The sequence below is a fragment of the Podarcis pityusensis genome (genome assembly GCF_964106645.2).
Source record: "Podarcis pityusensis genome assembly, chromosome: 5".
Lineage (NCBI taxonomy): Eukaryota > Metazoa > Chordata > Lepidosauria > Squamata > Lacertidae > Podarcis > Podarcis pityusensis.
Window position 1 is genome coordinate 32,381,841 of NC_138032.1, and position 21,937 is coordinate 32,403,777.

General features: G+C 40.9%; 1 protein-coding gene across 3 annotated transcripts in view; it reads left to right on the forward strand.

The window, feature by feature from the left end:
• The window catches only part of SPSB4 (splA/ryanodine receptor domain and SOCS box containing 4), a 167,019-nt gene extending 145,994 nt beyond the window's left edge, over nt 1–21,025 (forward strand). For all 3 annotated transcript variants that reach the window (XM_081007001.1, XM_081007000.1, XM_081007002.1), the window contains exon 3: nt 19,514–21,025. In XM_081007001.1, coding sequence (XP_080863127.1) covers nt 19,514–19,641 — 128 coding nt within the window. In that variant the 3' untranslated portion in view covers nt 19,642–21,025. The remainder of the gene's footprint in view (nt 1–19,513) is intronic.
• The last annotated feature ends 912 nt before the right edge of the window (nt 21,026–21,937 follow it).

Consider the following 21,937-nt stretch of genomic DNA (forward strand, 5'->3'; position numbering starts at 1 on the left):
AATGTTATTGAAATAAAATACAAAATGATAAGTAAAACACAGCTATTTAAAACTAAATGTAAGTCCATAAGTTATTTAAAAGTTCTGGGTGGGCAAAAAGGTAGTCAACTTGTGCTATAAAGACCCAAAAGATGGCTCCAGGTGAACCACTCTTAAGAAGGCTGTTCATAACTGGGATGCCATTACAAAAAGGTCCTCTTCCTTCCTACCTCACTTCATTTAGCAAGTATACTTAGAGCAGGACCTCTGAAGAGAATCTTGAAAATAGCCCCAAACAAGTGTGTTAATGACAGGCATTAAGAGACTCCAATACTTTGGCCACCTCATGAGAAGAGAAGACTCCCTGGAAAAGACCCTGATGTTGGGAAAGATGGAGGGCACAAGGAGAAGGGGACAACAGAGGACGAGATGGTTGGATAGTGTTCTCGAAGCTACCAGCATGAGTTTGACTAAACTGCAGGAGGCAGTGGAAGACAGAAGTGCCTGGCGTGCTCTGGTCCATGGGGTCACGAAGAGTCGGACACGACTAAACAACTAAACAACAACAAAGAGAAACACAGAAGAGTGTTCAAGCTCTGTGAAAGGCAAATAGAGTGGGAAATTCAAAGGTGAATTGTAGTGCTTGACAAATGGAACATTGACTGAAAAATATACCAAATAGGGTGATTTTTGTTCCTTGGCCATTAGTAATCACCATTGGCATAAATCAATTAAATAAGAAAAAAATACTATATCTTAGTCAAATAAAATATATATACTATGTGGCACCTTCTAGGTGCAAGATGACACCTGGGAAATTAAAGCACTGCAGATGTGGTCTGTTAAGAGAAAATGCAATCATCTTCAGTTTTAAAAACAGGATTTCTGGTGAGTAATGTTGATGTGGCATAATAGACAGCTTAAATCCTATCCTAACCAGAGATTGACCTAGCTAGCCTCTGTTACATTTTGCAGCATCAATATCCAGAACAAACTTTAGATTGTAAAACAGTAGAAATGTTGTATAGATAACTGTCAGAGAGCATCAGGTAAATGAGAAACTACTTGGTTTTATCTTAACCTCATTATATCTCCTAGGAGATAGCAAAATAGATCAGTGCTAATTGAACCACAGCTGTACTTCTTGATAGAAGTTGCAGGGCACAATTGTGTTTTTACTGCAGAAGACTGACACAGTTACTCTGCGTAGCTTGTTTCAGAGACTGAAACCCCATTGTCTTAATGGTCCTGTTCTGAAAGCTAATGCTACTACTTTATACAATAAGCTGTTTAACTAACGTGATTAATTTGACACAGTAGCCCTATACAAGTGTTCTATTTAATGAGCATGTTGAGGGGGCAGGGGGCCATGCTGAGTAGCACCACCACCAGTCATGCTGAGCATGCTTGGTAGTGCTTCTCGCTGGCATGTACACACAGCACAAATGTCTGCTGGAAGGGGGGCCTTTACAAGTACACCTGTTCTCAAAGGCCAGCAACTATTTCCGCTGTGTGCATAGATGCAAAGGCAAGAGCTACACAGCACAGCCCTGTTTCCCCCCACACACACCCCCCCAATGTGTTGGTTTAACTTGTAAGTAGAACTTTGAGGTAGGCCTTTTCTAGTCCTAGATTTTAGGTATTCAGTCACCCCATGTGCACAGAGGGAGTTGAGATGGTAGCCTGGCCAGCTAGCTTGCTGCATTCTAATTGCTGTTGATTGACAAAATATGCCTCCAGTTTTTGTGGTCCATTTCCTTCCTGTGCATTAGAATTGTTGATGTTGCAATGTTTCTTTTTTATATATATGCAAAATTCAACAAAATTCAACCATGGGTGACAATCAATTCTGCTCAGACCTGTCTTCCCTCATGCCCCACCCCACTGCCTTTCTTCAAGGATGTTGGAAGGATAAAGAACAGTTCAAATGCTTAACGATGGCTAAGAGAAATGATTGATTGTCTTATTCTACTACCCTTCTAAATGGAATTATTTAATAATGGAAAAGTATGGACTTGACAAGTTCCTCATAGGAAGTTTATGACCCCCCCTCCCTCCCTCCCTTTCTGTCTTCACTTGTTCTACCATGACTGTTCATCATCATTTTTTGAAATTTATTTAGATTTATAACCTGGTACATAATACCAAAGGGAACTATCCAGAACCTGTGTTTATGCCCTAAAGGCCTATTCCTAAATGGGAGTGTAAGAACATGCACGTCCTATCTGCTGAAATATCAGTGCAACAACCATCTCCTACTCCTTATTTCTGCAGATTCAGGGGGCTTCCCAGTTGCATGAAACATAAATATTTGGGGAAGTCAACCTCTACGTTTTCTCGAGGCCTGCCATGGTGCATTCAAGTACCGTAAAGCAATCACAGTTCTGTGGTGGGCAGTATGTAACCCAGCTGAAAAGAAGGGCTAATGTAATGTACTAGGGGTCTCCTCGCCCCTGTCCCTGCGTGAACCCTGCACTGTTCCCAAATCTGCTCTGGAGAGTTTGGTGAACCCCCAGAAGAGATGTTGGGGGGCATGTGGCAGGATGAGAGGTGGGGATTGTTCCATTCTGCAAAGAGATCTCCTGCTGGGGACAAAATGAGCTGCATAGCACTGTGTTGAATATAACCCTAAATGTTTGACGATGCGCAAAGTATAGAAGAGATGTATTATTTCTTATTTCAAATTATTTTCTTAACATTCCAAGGAGGTTGACTGTCTAAATACATCAAGTTAAAAAAGCATTAATAAACAACAAGAACATGACAAGGAAGCAGAACAAAGTAGCCCTTAAAATGAGACCATTCAATAGGCATGTTTGGGACGAGCTAAGCCTCCCTGGAATCAGCTGGACCCCGAGCCAGTCCCACTACTGCCATGCCCCCCTCCACCTTGAAGCCGCAGCTGCCATGCTCTGCTGCTCCTCAAAGTCCTGCCACTCATTGGCCAGAGTCTGGATCATTCACTAAACTCTCTGTCATGCCAGTTCTGAAATTCAGATCCTGATGCCATGCAAGGTATCAATTCCTGCCATAGTGAATAGTGCAATGGCAGCACCCCATGAAATCTGAGGATGGACATCGACATGTCCCAGGAAAAATTAAATTTCTCGTCATTGTAGTTTTCCAAACTGCAGGGAAGGAGGCGTGTGTACTCTGAGCTGGGATAGATTTCTAGTTTTAAAAGTGCAAAGTAACTCAATTGCAATATACTATGTAGAGCTATGAGATAAGCCTTACAACAAAAAGGAGATGCCAGAACAGGAGTTGGCAAGGTTTACCTCGCCTGGGCCAGTTTACTCCCGCGGAGATTGCTCAGTGGGCCAGTTAACGTCTGTGCAGATGCAATTCCCAGTGTCTGCATCTGTCCAGATGCGATTTCCGGCGCCATGGAAGCGAGTCCCCGCTCCACTCTGCACCGGTTTAGCACAGCATGTAGGGACTCACCGAGTGGGTGGCTCGGTTCTGGGGGGGCTTGTGGGCCGTTTAAACAACCCTTGTGCTAGAAACTCCTTTTGAAAGCCTACATGAAGATTTAGATCAAATTAGATGGTAAAGCACTCTGCTTAATAGCCTTTTGTGAAGCCCTGCAGTATTCTTTTTAACGGCCTTCAACCTATTTCATGACAAAATATACCATATTTTTCTGTGTATAAGACGACCCCTATTTTTTTTAACCCAAAATTAAGAAATTAAGTTGCTTAGCTTTTTTGGGGGGGGGGGAGGTCACTTCTGCCAGTCCCTCACCCACCTGCCCACCACTGTCGATCGCTTGCCACAGCCAATCGCACACGTCTCCGCAACCGCCAATTGTCTGCCCGCTCGCCGCCACCAACAGCCCACTGCCCACTTGCCACTGCTGCCAATCACCACAGCCACAGCCAATCGCCAGCAGGCCTTGCTGCAGCCGCCAATCACACGCCCAGTCGCCGTTGCCAATCTCCTGCTTGCTGCTGCCATTAATCGCACGTCCCCCCTCTGCATTCACTATCTGTGTATAAGACAACACCCAATTTTTGCCCCCACCCTTTTTAAGCAAAAAGCACCGTCTTATACAGGGAAAAATACGGTATCTGCTTTCACTTATTTCACTTCCAGTTCTAAAATCATGTGTGGGTGGAAAGAGAAGAGTTGTGTTGTGAAGTGAAGAGACTGGGGCTTGTTTATTTGTATAGTGCGGATCTTTTCTTAGCTCTTTGCGTGTTGTCGAAATGAAGTGCTTGGATTTCCTGTGGATTTCTGCTACTGACACATTGCTTTAAATGAACAAATTTACTTTCAATCAAAACTCTGAACGTTCATCCGGTAGCAACTTAAAGGTTTCCCTCGTCTTGTGAAAACAGCTTTAATGGAATCCACTCTAGCATAAAGGTCACCTTCTTTTTAATGACTTGCTTTTTACTTTCATACCCTTGGCAATTGATAGAGATTGCGCAGTATGAGACGCTGAATGTCTTCAGGTATTGGATTTTTAAACATATGTGCTTTTGAAAGGAAATGTATATTTTTCCCTGGGTGAGGCGGACAGTGGCCATAAATTACTGCCTGTTGACCACTCAGGGATGATGGTCTGTAAGTGCATTGCTGTGTGTGTCATCATGGATAAGTTTTTTGTTTGTTGCAGTATAACTGTGTGATGAAATGATGGCATTCAACAGCACAAAAATTATACAGCCTGCTGTGATGTTCAGTCTTATATCCTGATCTTTCCTGGTCGGTCCATAAGCAGCAGAGAACCCAGGGAGTGCAGTGAGAGTCTTGACAGGTTTGTGACAGGAGTTGGTTGTGCAAGGCCTTCAGGAGGGTTAATTCAGATACAGAAGCAGGAAGGGTTTGTAGATAAAGGCATCTGTCACTCAGCCCAACATTGGTGAGAGAGTCCTTAAAAATGGACTGTGATATACAACCTTTGTCCTTCCCATCAGGGATTCATCAGGTCCCTTACTGACCACCAGCCTGGCAACTTTACTCTTGAGGAGACCAGAATGTCTTGCTGTAAGTAGTAAGTTAAGGTTCAGAGAGGTTTCGGCCACAAAGCTCCATTTATTTTCAACCTCTTTTTTTCCGTTTGCCTTCTTCCTTTCCTTCTATCCTTAATAAAACCATTCATTCATTCTCTTTACTGAGTTTACATTTATCTTTACATTTATCAAAAGAGAAAGAAACACACAATTTGCTCTCAATGTATTTCCAAACCAGTTTTCTCTCCCCACCCCTCCAACCTTAAGAGTTAGCTGGACTCATCCAACTTTCTGTGATACTTTACTTCATTAAGGAACAACTCATAATTTGTAATGGTAATATTGCTGATCAATGGCAGAGAAAGACAAACATAGGAGACTGCAGCCTTGAGAGGCAGAAGGAGCAGGTAAATTGCTTGGAGCAGATGACTTATGTCCCCTCCAAGAAACAAAAATGATGAAGATAAGATCCCAGACCACATTGCAGCAATAACTTAATTATAAAAACAATTGTAGCTATAAAGCAAAAATGTGCAAAACATTCCATGTCTAAAAACAGTTAAATTTGGTTCCAGTGCAGTATTTCCACAGTATTTTGCGAATCTCAGCAAAAATGGGTGTAGTAAAGAGCCCAACTATCATTACTGGTAATTGTATTAAGATCTTCAGGTATGCAGTATTTTGGTATTTTTTAAGAAGCCTTTCAAATGTGGAGCAATTTGTTTTCAAAGGTTGCTTCCATCAGAAATCTCAAAAGAATCTACAGTTTGTGATAGAAAAGCTTTTAAACAAACTAGGAGACACAGCTTCCTTGAGGAATCTGAAATCCAGTTCACGTTGGCTCCACTTTCCATCATACATAGACTGTGAGAAAGCCAGTGCGAATGGACTTGTGGGTAGGGTGTCTGAGGTAGGTCTAGAGTGAAAGTCCTACCAGTTGCAAGGGAGAAGGAAGGGAATGTTTTGCTCAGTTGGATCGGGGAACTTTGCTAATATGAACTTAGATGAGCTTGGGAAATGCATAGCTTTCTTGCCCCTGAGAGTCAGCTGTTTCCCTGGACTGTGATTTGTGTGCTTGTAAAAATCAGCCTTCGGAGGCTTTTTATATAAGCCGTAATTAGGATTCAGAACTTGTATGTGCAGCAGGGAACACTTTTTCGGGAGGGAGGGAATTATTATCTGTAGGTTCTTCATTGTACATGCAGATATTGGCTTGAAACTTAACCATTTTGGCTCTGCTCTAGTTATATGTTGTAAATAGACCCTCCTAGGTTAAAGGATCTGCCATAAACTGTGACCATCATATGCGGCACTGTATTTTGCTTAGAAACGGCACCATTTTGTCTTGAGTGGCATTCTTCCTTGTGTCTTTTGTAATATTTTAGCTGTTTCTTTTTAAGCTTACTCCAAATCTCTGCCTTCTTTCATGGCAGAACAAACATTCCTCTCTCTGTGTCACCTTTATTGTTTATATTAGTTTTAGAAGTTTTGGCACAAAGAATAAGATGCAATCAAGAGATTAATGGAATAAGGGTGGGACAGAGACAATACAAATTAAAAGCATTTGAAGATGACTTGGTGATCTCTGTAGAAGAACCAATAGAGTCAGTTCCGAAATTTGTTTGGAGAAATAGCAGGTCTTAAAATTAATAAAGATAAAACCAAGCTCCTGGTAAAAAACATGAATGATGAGAGTAAAAATCAGTTACAAAATATATCAGTTCTAAAGATTGGAAAGAAGGTTAAGTATTTAGGTGTATGATTAATAGCAAAGAATATGAATTTATATAAAGATAATTATTTGAAAACCTGGGATTATTAAAAGAAATTTGCAAATGTGGCGTAGAATGAAACTTTCGTTGCTGGGCAGAGTGTTGACCATAAAGATGAATGTATTATCATGAATGTTATTTTTGTTTCAAGCAATACCAGTGATCTGCAAGACAGATTGCTTCAACAAATGGCAAAAAGATATTTCTAAATACCGTATTTTTCGTTCTATAAGACGCACCAGACCATAAGACGCACCTAGTTTTTGGAGGAGGAAAACAAGAAAAAAAATATTCTGAATTTCAGAAGCCAGAACAGCAAGGGGGGTCGCTGCGCAGTGAAAGCAGTGACCCCTCTTGCTGGTCTGGCTTCTGGGATAGCCACGCAGCCTGCATTCGCTCCATAAGACGCACACACATTCCCCTTACTTTTTAGGAGGGAAAAAGTGAGTCTTATAGAGCAAAAAATACAGTATATCTGGCAAGGGGGGAAACCGAGAATAAAATAGAAAATACTGATAGACGTGAAAGAGAGAGGTGCCAAATATGAGGTTATATTATGAAGCATCTTGTCCGTGCTGGCTGAAGGAATGGTTCATAAGCATAGGGCTTATTAATTGGCATGCTAAGGTGCCAGTGTGCTGATCCTAAGCAAACCATGATGAAGCATTAACACCAGCTGACTGTCTTCCTTGCTTGGAAGAGGGAACTGCATATCTCCTGTTCAGGCCAAATATGTTATATAGTGCTGAGAAATCAAGAAGAATGAACACAAGCTACAGGGAAGTGGGGGGGGGGGGAGGACCCTAGGTAATAAAGAAAGAAGAGAGAATCGAATTAAATAAATTACCCATAGCTTGTGTTTATTCCTCTTGAGTTCTAATAAAGGAAGCAGAAGGAAGTTATCTGCAGATTAATGCTCTTGTGTCTCTGCTGTGCCCTTTCATTATGAATAAAGAGCCTTGGTACAAGTGAAGCATTTAACATTCTGTGAAGTGTGTGTGAAGACACTCCAGAAAAGTTTCAAGGGACCACTCCTACATTTCTCTAAACTTTAATAGCAGGTACATGCAAACTGATTAGTGGGGGGAAGGGTAACACACTGGTTATTTTACATCTTTGGCACTGATGTGTGATTGATTTTATCATGTTTTCATTCCTTGACACTGGGGGCCAGAGTCAATCCTAAACCAATTAGTGCTTGTAGATTTACTAGTTCAGGTCTATAAGCAACCATCTGTTGGTGTGCATTGATCGCAAGACATTTCTGCCCATCTATGGAATCAGGTGGCAAATTTTAACATTGCTTTTCCCTTTGTGTATCTGATGGTGTGTTTTGAAAACAACTTTGTTTGATGTCGAAAGGACCACCTGATTATTTATGCTGCACATTGATCACAGAGATCTTCTGAGGGGGCACTTTTGGTGGTTTCCCCCGAGCCCTAAGGTTGGGTTGGCCTTCGCTAACCAACAAATAGTGGTTCAGTGGGAACTATGTCTCCCTTCTTTCAGATGTCTTTTGAAAACTATAATGTTTAGACAAGCCTCTGCAATACTAATTTTCTCTTCTTAAACTATCAGCATATATCAATGTTTTATTGATGTTTCTAACGATGCTTTTATGGGTGCTTTTTAGTGATCTTATTTTTGTACGTTGTATACTGCTTTGATGTATTTTTTATGGAAGTGTGGATTATAAATCTGCAAATAAATAAATAAATCTGTTAGGAATGAAAACAGGATTGGTTGTGTGAGTATGCCTTGAGCATTGGGAGTTGTAGCTCAATGACACCTGGAGACCCAAGGTTGGGAGAAGCTGGTCTAGATGATAAAGATGTCTACAACTTGTCCTTTAAGTGGTTGTGTCAATTTATTGCCATGGGTCAGCTTTTATTGTTTAGAGCCTCATGAAAGGGAGGGACTAGGAAACCCGCATTTAATTGATGTTATCAGGCATATGAAGGGCAGTGATTAATAATGCATGGTCCTGCTTTTGTATGTAGAAAGTACATCAATAAAGTAAATTGTATGAAAAAGTGTGACCTTTTTCAGGATCAAGGGGAGAGCCCAATGAATAATTCAAAGTGCATCTCAACCTGGAAGGTGTAAACCTGATAGTTCTGATAATGCGGTAGTGAATTAGCTGTATAAGTTTGCACTTAACCGCTGTTGTCAGGCTGTTCTCGAAACCAAGAGATAATTGGAACATTATGGAAAATCAAGTTGACGTTAAATAAGTCTGAAAAGAAACTATGTTGGCTTTTTATAAATGTATTTAGCCAACCGGCCCGTCGTTTTTTTTTTAAGCCTGGAATCTCATTACCTTTTATAATTTAGGGGTGATCAATGTGTACATTAAAGCGTCCGGTGCATTTTGTACTGGCATAGCTAGTAAAAAAATCTATACTGCAGATGTAATGGGGGAAAGTCACTATGTAAGTCACAGAGGTGAATGGAAAGGGTGACAGGGCAAGTGGCAGAAGTTCACCTCTAACTTTCTTGCACATATTGTAGGAGCTGACCCAGGTCAAAAATCTGGCGCCCTCCAAATGTTTTAGAATATAACTCCAATCAACCCCAGCCACCACTACCAATAGTCAGGGATGATGGGAGTTGCAGCCAAAAGCATCTAGAGGGCACCAGATTCTGTAAATTGGTTTAGCACTGCCTGTATAAGTTAGAGTACAGTGGTACCTCGGGTTAAGAACTTAATTCGTTCTGGAGGTCCGTTCTTAACCTGAAACTGTTCTTAACCTGAGGTACCACTTTAGCTAATAGGGCCTCGCGCTGTTGCCGTGCCACTGCCATGTGATTTCTGTTCTCATCTTGAAGCAAAGTTCTTCACCCGAAGTACTATTTCTGGGTTAGCGGAGTCTTTAACCTGTAGCATCTGTAACCTGAGGTACCACTGTATCCTGAGACGTGGGCTTGCAAACACCCCTCTCCCTCTTCCTTCTGCAGTAGTACGAGAGGAGGACTTAGGCACACAATCCAGAGTTGTTCCATGCAAACCAAAGAACAGGGTTTAGCACAAGCCATCTTTATCATCTTTGTCTTGAAGATTTGAAATTAACCAGAGTTGGTTATAAGCCACAAAATCTGGTTTGTAGGAAACAAGCCATGATTTGGTGAAAGCAACACTAAAAACTGCTAGGAGGGAAAGGGAAGAGGGCACAGACTCAAGTTTTTCTGTAGCTTTTCCCAGTTCATGCACACAACACTAAGCCATGGTTTAGTGCTCTGTGTCAACTGGGCCACTTTGGTGGGGTTTTTTTAGGTTGCAGGACTCTCCTGAAAAATCAGCGGTTGTAATAGAGAATCTTTCTCTCTTCTCTGCTGCACTGAGCAGGCACTCAGCCAACCAGCCAGTCAGTCTGCAGACCTGCTTCCCACAGAGAGAAAAAATGTCTCATCAAGAAAGAAAAGCGTGCTTAATCTGGTAAGGTCAGGAAGAGAATGGAAGAGACAGGATGAGAAAGAGGGAGGAGTAAAGTTTCAAAAAATGTTTGGTGAATGTAGAGAGGACATCTGTCATGGATGCTTTAGTTGAGATTCATGCACTGCACGGGGTTGCAATAGATGACCCTCTACAATTCTGTGATTATGTGAAAGTAGAAATTTATTTGGAAGTTCACAGAATGCAGTCATGCTGGCTGTTGTTAACACCACATGAAGTGATTGTAGCATTTAACCTGAACATGTTTGTGACCATGTGTTGATATTAACGGCTGACAGACTGACAGCTGTGTCAAACAGCCCTTTCACAAAGGAGCAATAAAACCCTTAAACAAAAATGTAAGTCATTATGCAACACCTAAGCAGCCTTCATTGTTACTTTTTGCCACTGTAACTTGACTAACTTGATTATTTAAAATCCTTGTGTTGCTTTGTAAGCCTTCAACAATATGTGAAACTTTTAAAGTGTTTTTGGAACACAAGGGCCATTGCTGGTTTCATCACTCCAGCCACCCATATGTGAACATGTGTGCAGTGATAGTCTTTAACTGAAAGGGTTAAGGAAAGGTTATGCAGTGCAATGCTCAACAATCAAATACTTTTAAAAACAGCAGCATGTTTCTTTTATTTGTTAATCCTATCTGAGAATTTAATGAACCCCGCTCTCCATGGTTATGACATGGATATATGTGCACATACCAGGAGGCAGGGATTCTCTTAAGCTGGATTTCTCAACCTCGGCCCTCCAGATGTTTTTGGCCTACAACTCCCATGATCCTTAGCTCCAAAACATCTGGAGGGCTGAGGTTGAGGAAGCTTGCTCTTAAGTCAAATGTCACATGTGATGTTCAATGCATCATGAGAATCTGCTTTGGTGGGTGTGCAGGAGGGATCACATGTAAACCTTTGTAGCACTCAAAGCAGATCTTTCTATTATCCTACCCAGTAGGGCAGGGACGCAGGTGGCGCTGTGGGTTAAACCACAGAGCCTAGGACTTGATGATCAGAAGGCCGGCGGTTTGAATCCCTGCGACGGGGTGAGCTCCCGTTGCTCAGTCCCTGCTCCTGCCCCCCTAGCAGTTCGAAAACACGTCAAAGTGCAAGTAGATAAATAGGTACTGCTCCGGCAGGAAGGTAAACGGCATTTCCGTGCACTGCTCTGGTTCGCCAGAAGCAACTTAGTCATGCTGGCCACATGACCCAGAAGCTGTACCCGGAAGCTCCCTCGGCCAGTAAAGTGGGATGAGCGCCGCAACCCCAGAGTTGGTCACGACTGGACCTAATGGTCAGGGGTCCCTTTACCTTTACCTTTACCTTTACCTAGTAGGGCAGTTTTTCTACAGTGTAATGGAAAGTTTTATTGGATGCTAAAACCGCAATCCTGTGCATATCTACCCTTGGGAACAAAATACGTGAACACCATGGGACTGACTCTTCAGTAAGCAAGCATAGAACTTGTAAGTTTTAAAAGCAGCTATAACCTTGCACATTTCATCGCCGTGACAAGGAATGATTTGGTCACAATAATAAAACTTTAATTTTGGTTTCGAAGAGAGTTTCTGCTACAGTGATATGAGAGGCAGTTTTAAGATTCTGAACTTGGGACATTCCTGCATTGGATTTTTGTTCGGAATTGCTACTAGGATGCTATCTTTAAGAGCAGCCTTCACCATTCTGGCACTTCCATCATTCCTGTAGTCCTACAACATCTAGAGGTTCCAGATGAAGCCTTAGTGAAGGCTGTCTAAGAGGATATGCTTCAGACAAGAGATGATTTATTTTCTCAAGTCCATCTTATCAATGCTGCTTAAGGGGTTTTCAACACACGAGTTAGTGTGAACATCCCTTTTGAAGAAAAAGGATCTTGTCATGTGAAAAATGTGGACGACTCTTTGTGGGTCTGCCCTTGGTTCTAGTGCACTATGCGTAAGTTTATAAATCTCTGTTGTGTCAGCCCTTGCCATGTTACTAAACATGGAAAAGTCCCAAATGTGACCTTTTCTCCATGGTAGGGTTGTTCAATCCTTTTTCCAGGTGGACTATTTCCAGAACTATATATTGTTTCAAGTGTAGTTCCACCGTAGATTATACAAAACAGTGCACCATGTTATTGGCAAATTTATTTCTGATCCCTTCCCCAATGATCCAAAGCATGGATCCTGGTTTGTCACCACCAGCTCAGACCCTTCAATGTATAGTGAAGGGATTTAACTAGCAGATATGCCAAGGAATCAAATTTTCTGTAAATATCCGTTTTGCTCCAAAGTCAAGGATTTTGTTTATTTGTTCGAACCCCAGGGTGTGTCATTGAACACTTGATCACTTTATAGATTTCATGAAATCATAGACTTGGAAGAGACCACAAGGGTCATCTAGTCCAAACCCCTGCAGTGCAGGAATCTTTTGCCCAATGTGGGGCTCAAACTCTCAACCCTGAGATTAATAGTTTCATGTTCTACCGCCATTTTATTAAGGGTGTGCTTATTTTCAGTAAACACCCCCCATGCATGAAATGGAGAGGAAATTTCTTGTTATTTTCTGCATGGCTGTGCATATTTTGAAGAAATCTTTGGGGTGGGAGGGAGTTGGCTTGTTTTTCTTTACAGCCAAGGTGTTCAAAGGTAGGACTTTTACCCAGGTTTTTTTTTAAATGCAACCACAATCAGTTGCCAGTGAACCTCTCCACATCTTTCTGTACTCAGCTCCTTCTGGACTCATTCCTCCTTCTGTGCCAGGTCACCCTGGAAACAACACTAGTGCTGATCTGGCACAGGAAGGGCAATGCGACTGGAAGAAAGTCAGAGGGCTGCAGTGATGGAGAGACTTGCCAGCCACTGATCACAACTATTGAGACTTTATTCTAAGGGGGGGGGAGAGAATTACCCTTAGTGTTCTCATCTGTAAACCCAGCTGTATCCCAAAATTCTCTGATTTCTCGCATGCCTCCTAACCCTTTGGAGATACTGTCTTTTTGTCACCGCTCACAAATACTATAATTCAGTGAGACGGAAAATACCTGCCTGGCGCTACAGTTGATTGTCCTTTAACACAGTTTGGAGGGGTTCTTTGGGAGCACTTCATAATGTCCATTTTGTTTGGGGTGTCACCCACAGACTTGACCACCTTATTGCTCAGCCTTTGTTGTCCAATGGTCTGTTCATCTCCCTAGCTGGTTTTCTGCTTCTGGTTTATAATTTTATTGCTGTTGTGTCTGTTTCTAATGATGTTCCCCATACTCTACTCTGTGTGTGTGTGTGTTGTGTGTGTGTGTGCTCGTGCGCACTGAGAGAGAGAGAGGGAGGGTGGGTTTACATTTGAGCAAAACTTCATTCTGCTGAACGAAACTTTCTTGCCTCCAATAGCTTCTTTGTGCTTTATAACCACACTGGCATTGGCTTTGGCTAGGTGCTACCTTTTCTGATCTGTGGTATATATTTTAGCTGAGTTTCTATTGTGGTTTTAAATAACCCTCAGTCTTTCCATAGAGATTTGCCTCTTCTGACTTTCCCTTTAAACTTGTTTTTTTGTACTATTCCCATCCATCTTTTTTAGAAACTCTGTTTGGAAATCAAATGTGCTACTTTGGGCTACTTTCAGCATTGCACTGAAGAATAAATAGAACAATTAATTTTGCTTCTCCGGCTGGACTCATTATCCGTAAGCCTCCTTCAAGTGGACTCTGCTTTGCTCAGATACCAGAAAGGAGCAACACTCTTCTGTGAAATGGAGAATCAATCTGACACTGCAGGAAGAACTTGCTCTGCTCTGTAACACACTTAGCATAATTGTTATTCCAGTGCTGCTTTTTATCATTGCACTTCTGAAAAAAAGAAAATCTCCAGAAATACATGCATTTGTTCTGTGCATAGAATTTGATTTGACTGGAGGGCTAATCAATAAAGTTCTATATTTCATTCTTTGTTCCATGCATTCAAAGTTACACTTACACAGACTTCCAAAGCTATGGATGGAGATGGGAAGTTGGCAGAGAAAAAAGCCACTTCTAGACTGCCCATATCTTGGAGGTGGGATTCAGTCACATACAGTAGTACCTCGGTTTAAGAACAATCCTGTTTATGAATGATTTGGTTTACGAACTCCATAAAACCGGAAGTAGCATTCCAGTTTGCGAACTTCACCTCAGTCTACAAATGGAAACCGAACAGTGGAAGGGCACCAGTGGTGGGAGGCCTCATTAGGGAACGCGCGCCTCGGTTTAAGAATGAATTTGGTTTAAGAACAGACTTCAGGAACGGATTAAGTTCGTAAACCGAGTTACCACTGTATTGGCAAATTCAGGCTGCACACTTAAAACTGATTTGGAGATCTCGCACAAACTCACTTCACCAAATGACCGGACTTCATGCGATAAGGAAATTGACAGGAAAATGCAGTGGGAAGTATGAGATAACACTTGCTTTGGTGCAAATTCATCTATCCCTGCTGCCCGCCCACCCCCAAATCAGCATGAATGCTCAGTACGCAAGTTGTCTGGAAGCTCCCCATAAGGGAAACTTGTAATTTAACTGGGAGGGGGAAATGTGAAACCAGCTTGAAAACAGTTCTGTCGCTGATTCCCGTTACGTTACTGGATGGTTTCAAACCCTTCTTGAGTTCCATCCTTTACTGTATGCCTGTTTTAAATCTCCTGTTGACACGTGCCCATACTGTACAATATCAGTCTCACTTCATCCAAGTATTAATCTCCTAGACTGATCTCTTGAATTAATTCTCACATTGATGTATCATCTTTCTTTACAGTTGGGTAAAGACCATATTATACAGAATTAAGATGGTATTTTTGGCAGGAACGTTAATGAAACTAATTAGATGGGCCGTGGGCCAATTCTGCTTCTAAAATAAATGAGGTATTCTAATGCACTGGACTTGCAGAATCTATATCATCTTTTCTTTTCTAGCCACTCATATGCATTGTACATGAAAGGGAATGAACCCTTTCCTGTGGTGGCAAGAATTTTCTGACTGACTATACTATTATCAGAGTTTAGGGTATATTCCAGCAAGTTAGAGTGCAAAGCAGAGTCAGTGAGGGGTGTGATTTGGTCAGGATATTGACTGCAGGAAAAGTCCCAAGGGCAACATGTCAAGCAAAAATCTTAAAGGAAGATCTCCATGCAATGGTTCTTGTACTTATTTCCATGACAATTTATGGCAAACATGCAGTAAATATTAAACTGAAATAAATCATCATGTGGATTTGGGGCCCCCAAATCTGCTTAGCCTCCTTGACCCAGGGGCTCCTTCATGAGAGCCCATGTTTATTTAGATATATTTGCCAGACATCCAGATATGTCCTAAAAGTAAATGGCAAAGTGCGACCTCTACTGAATGGTTTCACTTGCAGGCTTATTTTACCATAGGATAAATTTGTTCCCTGGATGACACTACTGATCCAGATGATATTTGTGTGTGAAATTGTGCTTCCTGACCTAGACAGACTCCTATTAGCTTGTGCAGGAGTTCTCTGATGAATGTAATCATGAGACATCTTCTTGGTCAAAGTATGTCACTTGGGCACTCTCTCTTTTGTCCTATTTGAGAGCACAGGGTGTGAATCAGGGGTGAATCTGGATGTCAAGATTTGGCTGAAGGAATACCATGGTACCATCCTATACTTTCTGGCTTTCTTGCGACATGAAGTTTCATAGGCAGAATCCTATTTCTTCAGATGCATTGTTGAAATGCCAGCCATTTTTCTTTACTTTAATTAAATTGAATAAAGGAAGGTGAGAAAAAGTAAAAAATCATTTCTCCTAAAAAAACAACTTCTGAAGTCACTAAATTTTTTTTTTTATTTTTAATCATTCTTAGCTGATAACAGATAATTGTGCCATCTGTTGCCCATAGGTTTGGGGATTTTGTTTGTTTTTTAAAAAAGACGACGACATAATGGCTTCCAGCTGCTCATATGTGGATAAATTGGAGGGGAAAGTATGTACCTGGTGAAGAGAGGTGTGTGTGTGCGAGAGAGAGAGAGAGAGAGAGAGAGCGCGCGCAGAAGCTCATATTTCAGTGTTTGATGGGTTACATCTGGGCTCTTGTTATTCAAAAAGCAGAATGCAAGGACTCATGATTCTGTATGAAAACACTCAACATTAAAAAAACTTTAAAAGAACTTAAAATATTTTCAATCCCGCATTTTCCTTTTTTAAATTGTGCAATGTGTGTAATTAGTACAATTGCACAAATTATGTTTTCAGTCTTCTTTAAAAAACAACAACACATACTTTGAAACCAAGAATGGCATGAGTTTGCATTTATATTGTGCATATTCTTTATTTTTCACCACACACAAAATCTGCCCCATCATTTTAGGTATTATCTGGTTGTGTTTTCCTAACAGTAAACAGAGAGTATCTTTGGAGTATCCTTACCTTATTAAATGGCAAACACACTGACAATGCTTTTTATCATTTCCATAAGAGCAATTGGTACAGAATTTATGTTAGAATTTTTGGTACACCAGAGATTTGGATCAAGTCATGAGTCTCCTTCTCCTCTAGTTTTTTGGGTTGTAATAGCCTTGACCAACTTGGTACCCTCCAAGGTACCATGTTTTGGACTACAACGTGTGTGTGAGAGATTGTAGTTGTAGTCTAAAACACCTGGAAGGCACCGCCTGCTGTTAAAATGACAGTGGTATGCAACTGTACAGCAAGCATTTTTTGAAGATTCCTGTTTGACGCATGCTAACACAAGTGATAGAAATGGAAGACCAACTTTGAGCTTTGAGATTACCAGATATTCAGCTCTTTTAGTAACTAAAGTCTAACTAAGGAAGAGACCAGTGCCGGGTGGTGGTGGTTAAAAAAAGGGGGGATTAAAATGGGAGAGCAATCTAGATGGAGGATGATCATTCATGAGTTCGGGTCATGACCAGGAATTAATTTGATATGGCTGAAAACTGAAAGCTGATGGAGGGATTACAAAGAAATGTGGCTAGCGAGCTAGTAGCATTTCAGGTTGATTCAGAAGGGGGGTGGATAGGAAAAGTAAACATAGCAAATGCATGAACGAAAGGTCTTTCCCTTTTTTAAAATGGAGAAACAGCTAGTGTATAGAAAAAGTTCAGAATTTTAAAAAAGTTTTATTTCCTGTTTAGGGGGTTAGTATTGACAGGTAGTCTTAAAAGACATAACTCTGCCACAGGTTTTAGTGAAATATTTGAAAATCCTGTGCCCTAGCTGAGCTGTCTGATCCCAGATGCACAGGTTGCATTCAGTGGAGTTTAGGCTGTTTTCTTTTCAGTTTTATTATTAGCTTTTGCCTTTATTTATTGCTTCTCACAGCCAAAAGGAGACCCAAAGCGATTTGCAAGTAAAGTAAAATTCAAAATTACGGAATAAAATATTCATGAAACAATATGTTGAAAAGCAGCTATCCACTATATTCAGTCGTCCCCCCTCCGGAAAAAAAACAACAACATGAAAGAGGGTATCTCTGTGAGAAATGTACAATTCTGTGTACATCTGCTCAAAACAATTAAATAACTCACAGCCATTACATGGCTATAGAAATGCTTTCATCTTGTCCATTCCCCCAACCCCCCAGCCCCCCCATGTGTTTAACTGCCAACAATATCAATCATCCCATTAAAACTGTGAACCTAATTATTGCCAATACAGTAACTTTTGTGTGTGTGTGTGTGTGTGTGTGTGTGTGTGTTTTTCTTAAGAATGAAGCGGGGGTGGGGTGAGGAAGAAAACATTTTAAAATATCTACTTAGAAAACAGTGTTTGAAGGTTGAAAGCTAGCAGCTGCTGCAATAATTCACTGATTCCCTCACCCTCCCATTTTTAGCATTTGCTTATATTTTTGTTTCTGGAAGGCCTTCGTTGAACATCAAATTGCTTTTGCTTACATGTGTTTGCTAGTCTTTGAGAAATGGTGGTTTCCTAGCATTCTGAGACCACCAGGAATTTTGACCACTCTGCATCTTTAATCATGGTTTCAGCGTTGCCACTGAGTCCAAGATTTCTGGGGCAGCAATCAGCAAAGGGTTGTTACAGATGTAAGTTCTGATTTAGTAGCTCCAGTGAAAGGGAAAGACCTTTGTGTGGACATTTTAAGTGTATAGTTGTCCCAGTGTGCTTGGACTTGTAGAGTGTCTGACAGAGCTATGGTCATAGTTCCCCCCGTCACCCAAGATAGTGAAATTATACTAAAGCTTTCCTACATGTTATCTCCCCTTTTAAGTGTAGTTGAATCTGTTTTCTTTAATGTCCCATTGCATGCCCATTAAATGACCATGGGTGGGTGTGAATATTATATTGTATGTATTTGCATAAAGCTGTTAAATGCAAACTGGCTTTCTAGTGAAATTAACAAAGCTTGTTTATTACCATGGAAGAAGAAAGGGAATCCCCTAGTTCTGTTTACTCCCAACTCCTAGAAAGAAAAGACATGTTCTCAAAGGTTTCCTTTCGAATAGCGTTTCTCTAGCTTGGGTCTCCAGCAGTTTTGGACTACAACTCCCATCATCCCTAGCAAGCAGAACAATTGGTCAGGGCTGATGGGAGTTGTAGTCCAACAACAGTTAGAGACCCTAGTTTTAGAAGCACTGCCTTAGAACAAGGATAGCCAACATTCTTTTCTCTTCCTTAACAATTAAATGAAATAATGGTGTGCCTTTAACCCAGCTGTGAAGAGTATCGTGTTCTAAATCTAATTAAAGGATCTTGAGTTTCTGTGAAAACCCTTCTGATAGTGGACCTGTTGAGTCATTATTTTAGAATCTGAACTTCCAAATATGTGCAGTTATATGTATGGTGAAACAAATAGCAAATGTACCACCAGTGCTGCTTTGTATCATGTTGACTGAGGTATATATTGCTGTTCTACTGCTAAGGCAGCTTTTACTGTGCTGGCTGAGACTGTTGGGAGTTGTAGACCCCAACAAATGAAGGAAGAAGAAGAGTTTGGATTTGATATCCCGCTTTATCACTACCCTAAGGAGTCTCAAAGCGGCTAACATTCTCCTTTCCCTTCCTCCCCCACAACAAACACTCTGTGAGGTGAGGGAGGCTGAGAGACTTCAGAGAAGTGTGACAGAGGAGCAGGGAATCGAACCCATTTCACCAGATTACGAGACTACCACCCCTAACCACTACACCACACTTCATGAAGGCTGTGCTAAAGTATAGCTTTGCATTAAATTCAAGTGTTCCATGCATGTTTTGAAGGTCTGCACTGAATATTCCACTGAAATGTTAGTTGATTAACTTCTTCATTTTGAGTCGGGAAAGCTATTATAAAAAAGATGAGTGCAATTAATGACAAAAGAGAAGGGGGAAAATACATTGATACTGTATCTTCTGTTTCATTTTTCAGCGGAACCCCTGCCTCTCATGGACCTGTGCCGAAGATCAATCCGCTTTGCTCTGGGCAGAGAACGCCTGCATGATATAGAAACTCTACCTTTGCCTCAGTCTTTGAAAAATTATTTACAATATCAGTAATACGAATTCTAGACCTCTAAATGGTAGAAATTGTTTACATCAGAATATAAATCTTCGTGGTGGATATTTTGAGTGTTATTTAATTATTATTTTTAAACGTTTCTTTTTTTTTTTAATCAACCGTGGCAGAACATTTTGGAGACTACTAAGGAATGTGAAAACTCTTTGAGTTGGTTTAGATCTTTCAGTGAAATTATTGTTGCCTACACTGTTAGCAGCCTTGTTACGCAGAATCCAAAGCTTGCTTGTCTTCACAGGTCACATCCAAAGAGATGCTCTGTATGTTGACTTAGGTCTGGCGCTGGCTATGCAGCAGATGAAGATCTAATCCCCAAAAGCAGCCCTAGAGCAAAGGGGGCTAGAAACTCCCTTTGTACAGATTAAACGTGTGCTACCAAAAAAAACCCCCAATAACCTGTTTGGAGGTTTCTGAAAACCAGAATAACAACATCACAGAGATTTAACTCGTAAGATATGCCAAGGAATCACATTTTCTGTAGACATCTGTTTTGATCCAAAGTAAGTTCCTTACACATAGAGGTTGCCTCTTCTCATTTGTGAAGGAAAGTGCTCTGGACTACACACTAGATTCCCACAAACTCTGTAGAAGGGAGTTAGGAATCTTTGTGCGCACGGAGCATATGAGCTGCATTGGAACTGCTAGATTGTGGCCTTTACTTTTAGGTGCTCTGCCTTTTCAGAAAAACATGCTCTTGGTACCCAACCCACCATATTTTAAATTATGTCATAAAACAGCTGTGTCTTGGTTTTAAAGGTAGTTGATCTTTTCTGAAGAAAATCTGCTCAATCTGAAAATCAGTTAAGCTAGCACATTTCAGCTGGTTTTCGTTCTGTTGCTTCAGTAGGGCGGAATTTCCTCAAATCGGTGTTTTCTAGCGTAACTTGGTTGCCGATTGGGCTGACAATTCAGTGTTTTCAACAGCAACCCCCTCCCTCGGCTTTCAAAATATGTCACTTTTTAAGTTGGATTTTTAAAAATCATTTGTACTTCATGAATTCCAAATACTGGGTTTTCTTTTAATATGTATTTGACACAGTATTTTGCATATCTGTTCAACGCTCTGTACAGAGTATCCAATTTTAAGTTGTCTCCCCAGAGGATGGCTTTTTTGTCATCTTCTCCACTGCTTGCAATATGTATTCATTTGTCAGGACAACTTATTTTTTTAAAGACACTGCTTTCTTTTTTGCATTTCCTACTTTGTTCAAAGTTCTCTGCCTGATCAGTTATCTAGTTTATAACTGGAAGTTGTTGTAAAGGCAGGTTGGCGAATGTTCAGACTGAGCTGCCTTCAGCATATTTTAATGTGAATTTACCGAAGAATGAAGAAAAAAGTTTCTAATAAAGTCTACTGTCCAAATTGCTGCTGGTGCGTGTCTCTTTTCCTTCCTCACTCTCAAGTAACTTGTACAAAGTAGAAGCAATACAACTGAGTTGTACTCACAAACCACCAAGGCAGTATTTTACCTTCCCTACCGTTTGTTATTTCTGCAACAATATTTTTCAAACCAATGGAAAAGTCAGAAACAGAATGGTCTGTATTATGGAGTACCTTGTTTTATAGAAACTGAGCCACATCAAATTTGTCCTAGTATGCTGGGGCTGTACTGTTTCTACGATACCTACAGTCATGCCTCTCATCACTTCTGTCCTTCTCAGTTCAATACCTTATTTCACCCTTTAGCCTGTTTCTCCATGTCAGCCGTTCACATCCGGGACACTCTTCACAATGCAGCTCCCACTCCATAAGGTAGGATGGCAGGTGACATTCAACAAAGGATGCTGGTTGTCTCCCAGGTGTCCAGATAGCATTGTTTCCAATTTATATAGTACCACCATCAGGCCAGGAGACAGGATCAGTCTGCTCATCATGCCAAACTGGTCTTGTCACTGAGACAGGAAGCACCTTTTCTGTAGCATTTCCTCGGAACACTATATTAAGCTAATCACTTTCCCCATAATGAGACCTTCTGCCAGCCTTTTCCCACAGGAAGGCCATCCTTTGATTCCAGTTCCAGTTTGGAGACCTCATCTTGGTAAGTTCAGAAAAGTTATCTGCTCTTCACATTGCTCTTTGGGCAATTTGCTTGCTGAACTTCACACATAATTCTACCAGTAGACATTACATTAATATTTACTTCCTGAGAGTATGTCATCAGATGCTCACAACATTTCTGAGTGGGTTTTTTTATTTTATTTAAGAATGCTCCTGTTTTTCTATAGTTACAATGTTTAATTATGGGTGGCTGTTATGTGGTTTCCCCCCAACTTGAT